We start from the raw sequence: 6,000 nt of genomic DNA, 5'->3' as shown, positions 1-6,000 counted from the left end.
AGGGGGGGCGGCACAGTCTTGTTCCTCCTGAAGTCGATGACGAATGTCCAATTAACCTGCCCTGCATGTTTTTGGAATGTGGGAGGAAACCGGAGTACCCGGAGGAAACCCACGCAGGCACGGGGAGAACACGCAAACTCCACTCAGGAAGGCCGGAGTCAGAATCGTAGTTCCTCGGTCTGTCCTGAGGCTCCCTCCCCGCGCGCCGAACCCGGCAAGAATTTCATCAATGATGCGAGCTCGCCAGTGTTAAGGCTCTTTTCGAGCTTCTCAAGTGTTTCGGCAGCGACTTGCAGCTTCAGCTTCAACTGCCTTGTCCGCAGTCCGTTGCGGTGCTGGACGTGCAGAAGACCCGTCGCGTGGCTTTTGAGCAGATCCTCGTGCTCCAGCTCTTTTTGCTCCAGCTCCTGCAAGAAGGCGCTGTGCTTGATTGACAGCTCCTCCAGCTCCTCCTCCAGGACTCTGAGGCGGCCGTCGCTGGCCTCGCGCTGGGCCTTGTCCTCGTTGTGACTCTCCAGCTGCCTGTGGAGCTCCTGCAGTTTCTTCTTGTCCTGCTGCAAGTTCTCCTGCGGGCACGACGGCTGCTTCTGGATGGACGACAGCTGTCGTACCACGCCCTGGCACATCAGAGTGGTGAGCTGCTTCTCCAGGAGGGAGATCTCCTCCATGTGCACTTGGTAGAACTCCCAGCTTCGCTTTAGCGCGTGGCGGAAGGCGCCGTCGTGCTCTTTCTTCAGACACTCCAGACGGATTTGCATTTGGGTGTCCAGGATGTTGATCTCGGCTTCCAGCTTCTTCTCGGAGGCCTCAAACATCGGGAGAATCTTGGCGTTGTGCTTGGCCTCCAGCTCCACCTTCCTCCAGTCGTGCGGGACGATGATGTCCACCAGTTTAGACGCCTGCTCGAACTTCAGCTGCTCGATATGGTTTTGGCTGTAGAGCTCTTTCTCGCTGAGGTCCACCTGCAGGCTGCGGATCTCGTTCAGCGCCCCTTGCTCCATCTCGAAGCGGTTGTTGTCGTTGATGGTGGAGAAGCCGGCGCCGTCCAGCTTCAGTTGGGAGACATTGGTGTGGCACTCCGACTCCAGGTGCCGGACTTTCTGCTGGTACTTGGCCACCTTCATCCGGTGGCGCATTTTGGCCTCGTCACGCACAATGCTGCCCTCGCGCAGCTTGTCCTTCACGTCTTGCAGCTTCTGCTTGGAGATCTCCCAGAAGGCTTTGACCTGGTCCCGCATGAGCCCGAAGCTCTTCTTCTCGTCTTGGATGCGGCCCAGCTCGGCTGTAATCTTGGCGACACGCTCCGTCAGCTGCTCCTCCGTCAATTCAGTCAGTGGCACGTTTTCATTGACTTCCACCACCTTGCCTTTGCCTTTGCCTTTGCCTTTTCCCTTCCCTTTGCCGGCCATCTTGGAGAACACCAACAACCTCCACCCCGAAAAATAAATAAATAAATAAAATAAAAGTCCTGGATGTATTTTGAGGATAGTGAGTTGATTGCTGTCAGATGATTTTCGGCTCTCGCACAATGCGACTTTGAAACTACAACTGTCATCGAGTTTGAAATGTTGCGATGTCATCTTTGCTCATGAGGTGTTCTTTGAAGAGTCGGTTGGTCAAGATGACACAACAAGCCTCATCGAACATCATAGATGACATCTTTATGTGGATATTTTCACTCTGTGATCTGGAGCTTTGCCCAACTAATTTTGGGCAGGTGGAGAGGAACACCCAGTGATGGGAAAACGAAGCTTCAATTTGCATTTTTTTCACTTTTCTAGATGGGACAAATAAATGCGTGTGTGCGCGCTTACAGCCCAATGTTGACTTTGATTTAATTAACTCATTCAATACCATTGACGGATAAATACGTCAAAATCATTTTTTTTTTTTACTGGGCTGGTTGTGAATGAGTTAAAGGGGTCAAAAAATAAATAAAACAAGTGGTTCACGAAGCAATTTTGAAGCGTCATTTACCCATCACTGGGAACACCCTGGACTTGTCGGCAGTCCGTCACAGGTCACGTATGGACAAACAAGCATTCACAATTTAGAGTCTTAACTTTCCTAAATGTTTTTGCGGGAATGTGGGGAAAAAACAGAGTACCTGAAGCCCAGATTCAAACCCAGAATCTCAGGCCTGTGGAGCGACAGAGACAGTAAATTAATTTTTGGAGACAGAATATTTGGTAAAGGGCAGCATGTCGGTTATCAAGCGGTTAGCAACATGTGCTTCACAGTTCAGGTTCGGGGTTCAAATCTGGTCTTCGGTCAACATGTGTGGAACGTGCAAGTTCTCCCTGTTTTGGTATGTTCAATGTCGTATGTCTGAAAGGTGCATCTGAGTAAATGCCAAGTTGACCGCTATGCTTCTAATTTTGTGGCAGGCATTTTTTTTTTCCTGCGGCTTTCATATCGACCCCGGCGAAATACGATTGTTTCACAACTAGTGTTGAATTTTTAGGTTGGAGTTTTTATCCAATCAGAATTCAGACAGCTCGTGTTGCCAGGCAGATTTCATAATACCAGTCGCACGGACTATTCGTCCGAGGCCTTCAGATACAATCGTGCGGGCCTCAAGGGGGCTTTTAACAGTTGATAGGCAGTTGCGATAGCCAATCAGATCACGAGTTGATGACAGTAAGGCCTTCTCGCTGGCCTTATGTTGAAGGTGATAAACGCGTCTTGTGCTTGGATACTCACTCATGAGGGGGCAGCGCTATGCGAAATCAACACACCTGGAAGTCGTAACTGGCGACCGTTTGAAAATCTGAAATATATTCTTGATTTTTTTAAACCACAACGGCCGAAGGAGGGAAAAGTGTGGATTTAATTGCAGATACACTTGCGAGGCCATTTTCAAGTCGGACTTGAAGCTCGGTCATCCAACATTCGCTCAGTAGTGCGTAAGTGTCTGTTCATTATTTGTCCAGCCTTGGTGTCATAAAATAATAATAATAATAATAATAATTTGCCCTTTATTAGTCCCACAATGGGGAAATTCGAGATTCGAACCCAGGCCTCCTGGGGAGACTGGGTCCTGAACGCGGCGCCTTAGACCACTTGGCCATACGGTATCATGAGGGGGATTTAATCAAGTCGGACTAAGTCGGACTTCGTTGACGGCCTACGTATGAAATGCACGGCCCGCCACCGCTTTTTGGCATAACACGACTTTACACGATGTACAAGCCCGATGAAAGTGACTTTGGGAAAATGCAAACTATCACAAAAAACAATGACAACCCACAATAGAAAGATAGAAGAATCTTCTTCCACATATCGTTGTTTTTCAACTACTTTTTGTCAAGCGTCTCAGCCAGACAAAACAACGTCACAATTTGTGATGTCATTTAAATCAATAAAAAAAAACGAGTAAGTGACGTTGATGCGAGCGATTCTACAAGGACCTCGATATTTCACCGGCCTGTGAACTCTGCACTGCAGCTCGACTCTTAATCTTACATCTTAAAAAAAAAAAAAAAAAAAAAAGTCCCACCACAGAAACAAGCTTTTGTTGTAACTTAAAACTTGTATACCGGGAGACGTTTGTGGAAGGATTAAGTGTCTCCAAGGCTCGTTGTCTGTTTCCACCAAACATGACCGATTAGCGCATTCCGGGACATCACTGATACATCTGAAAAGAATTATGGTTTTTCAGCCTCGTGTTTTTCGGATGTTGACGTAAGCGCTTTTTGTTTTTTTTTTCCTCAAGGATGGAAGCTTTTTTCTTCCTTCAGTTGGAAGTTTCACGTGGTCACCACCGCTGGAGCCACCCCTCTTCCTCGTCCATATCATTCCAGACTTTCCCGCAATTGCGTCCTCATGAAGTATTTGAGCAAACCACAAATGTTATTTCATCCTAGAGAAAGTCCAAACACGAACTGCAAGTTTCGTAAAAATGATGATAGCTTACTAATGCTTGCTATTCCAAAATCGATTTGATTCGAAACACAAGGGCCCGATTTGATTTGATTTTCGATTCACTTTGATTGAGTTTCAATTCAATCAAAGACTTCATGCAGAAGGCATTCTCAGGAGGACCAATGCTGCAATTAGCATAAACTGCTTGCTGTGTACCTATGAGACCAAAAATTTACGTATTATTATTTTTCTTATTTTGTAACACAGTTGAATTAATTGATTAAAAAAAATAATATATGAACTTGCAATTGCAATTTTGAGGGCATGTCTGACAAATTTCGTGTTGACTGGTTAAACCACAGGATTTAATTTTTTTTACTTTTCAAGGGTTATGTTGGACATCCCTTAAATCAGGCGTGGGCAAACTACGGCCCGGGGGCCACATGTGGCCCGTTAAACGTCTTACTCCGGCCCGCCGAACTTGAAAAAAATTAAATGAATAAACCTTGTTCATAATTTATTTTCTAAATACTGCGGTTTTTCAAAGACATATATATTGTTGTATTGCTTTTGTTCACTTTCATTTAAAATTAAATTTATTTATTTTCTCCAATAAGGTGAGGTTACCAAAACACTCCCTCCATCTGCTGCTGCCCTCTGTCAAATTTTAGAACCCATTGTGGCCCGCCAATCAAAACGTTTGCCCACCCCTGCCTTTAATAGAAAAAAAATAAGAATTTTTAAGGAATATTAACGCTGGAACTGTCGTCTCAGACCGCGCACAGAATGGCGTTGCAGTCTGAGGCATCTGCGTCACATATGCCACTTGGTTAGCATCATCATTTCTTTTTTTTTTGTGGGAGTGTAAAATGGGTTTGAGGTTTACAACCAAAGACATGAGCGGGAACATGCGTTTTAATCTGGGGGTCTTGTATCAGAAGAAACATAAATCAATCCTTGACAAGTTACGAGTGGATAAAATTTGATTCCAAAGAGAATGAGTCTTGTAGTTTCACTTTGCACCGTGAAATTTGGCAGACATGTCTACGATGAGTAGATGCACCCAAAAAAATCTCAAAGAAGCCATGCCTGAAAAGACACGGGACACAAGTTTGCCATTTAGGCTAGGTGGGTCCAAAAAAAATGGCCATTTCTACTCAGAAGGCCCTTCAAGCTTTCATCAAAGACAAATCATCTGACAAAATCAGATTCTCTTTTGGTAAGCTTGTCTCTCACTGGTAGGCCCTCCAAAAAGTCTCCAGAAACCATTCCTGTAAAGACACAGAAAGTCTGCCATTTTATTTTGAAGCAGACATTTTGCCTCGGTAGCCCCGTCGAGAATTCACCAAACACTGGTCAAGTGAACTTTACTTTAACTTTTTTTTTTGTTTTTTTGCCGACGATTGAGAATGTGCCCTCATTTTTATCCAAGCACATGAGGTGATGTTATAGATTAAGGTTTATAACGCACAGATTTATTTTCTTAAACATCATAGCTGTGAATTACAACGCATGGAGAAGGTCATCTTATGCAAGCTTTTATAAATCAAAATTAAAAAAAAAAAATTATATATATCTTGAGGACCTGAAGTAGCCTTTTTAAAAAAAAAAAAAATTGGCGTTAAAAATACATAAAGCAAGCTTGGATTAAAATTTGCTGTCGACAAGTGTAATCATCCTCCCCGAAACCAGATTCACTTAGCAACCTAAAATTTGGTCAGCGTGTCTATCACGGGTAGACCCACAAAAAAAAAAAATCTCAAGCAGCCATGCCTGAAAAAACACAGGAAGTTTGAAATTCTGCCTCAGTTGCACTCTTGTGTGTGCGAATGTGTGCATGAGGCAAAAGGTGATGAAACGTGACCACAGGTGAGCTCGCACACACAAGTTGGGGCCTGCCCTCCATTCGGCGAGATGAACCAAAGCTAACGTTTGGGAATGTGTCGACATGTCAAGCGTGAAATCCAAACAATGCGACTTGGCTCCATTCAAATGCCTCCTTGGGAAAAAAAAATCTTTTCTCACTGCGCTGGTTTACAACTCTGGATAATAAAAATAGCGAGGAGATTTAGAAGCGGATCTCCCCAGCCGAGCTTGAGTTTGAAAGTCAAACTTAATTCAGAAGAGTGAAGTCGG

General features: G+C 44.7%; 1 protein-coding gene across 1 annotated transcript; it reads right to left on the bottom strand.

Annotated features, from left to right (window-relative positions):
* Nucleotides 1-158: 158 nt before the first annotated feature.
* On the bottom strand, nucleotides 159-1,409 carry LOC148342877 (dynein regulatory complex subunit 4-like). The gene has a single exon (XM_088306992.1). It carries the CDS (start codon nucleotides 1,407-1,409, stop codon nucleotides 159-161), a length of 1,251 nt encoding a protein of 416 aa, XP_088163118.1.
* Between the last annotated feature and the right edge of the window lie 4,591 nt (nucleotides 1,410-6,000).

This window comes from Idiotropiscis lumnitzeri, chromosome 1, assembly GCF_059441095.1.
Source record: "Idiotropiscis lumnitzeri isolate Australia: NSW breed Sydney's pygmy pipehorse chromosome 1, RoL_Ilum_1.0, whole genome shotgun sequence".
Lineage (NCBI taxonomy): Eukaryota > Metazoa > Chordata > Actinopteri > Syngnathiformes > Syngnathidae > Idiotropiscis > Idiotropiscis lumnitzeri.
Note: the sequence above shows the minus strand (reverse complement) of the source record. Positions and strands in the feature narration are given on the sequence as shown.

What these genes read in the sequence shown, in the direction of transcription:
- LOC148342877 (XM_088306992.1), bottom strand. Translation starts at nt 1,409, where the DNA reads ATGGCCGGCAAAGGGAAGGGAAAAGGCAAAGGCAAAGGCAAAGGCAAG.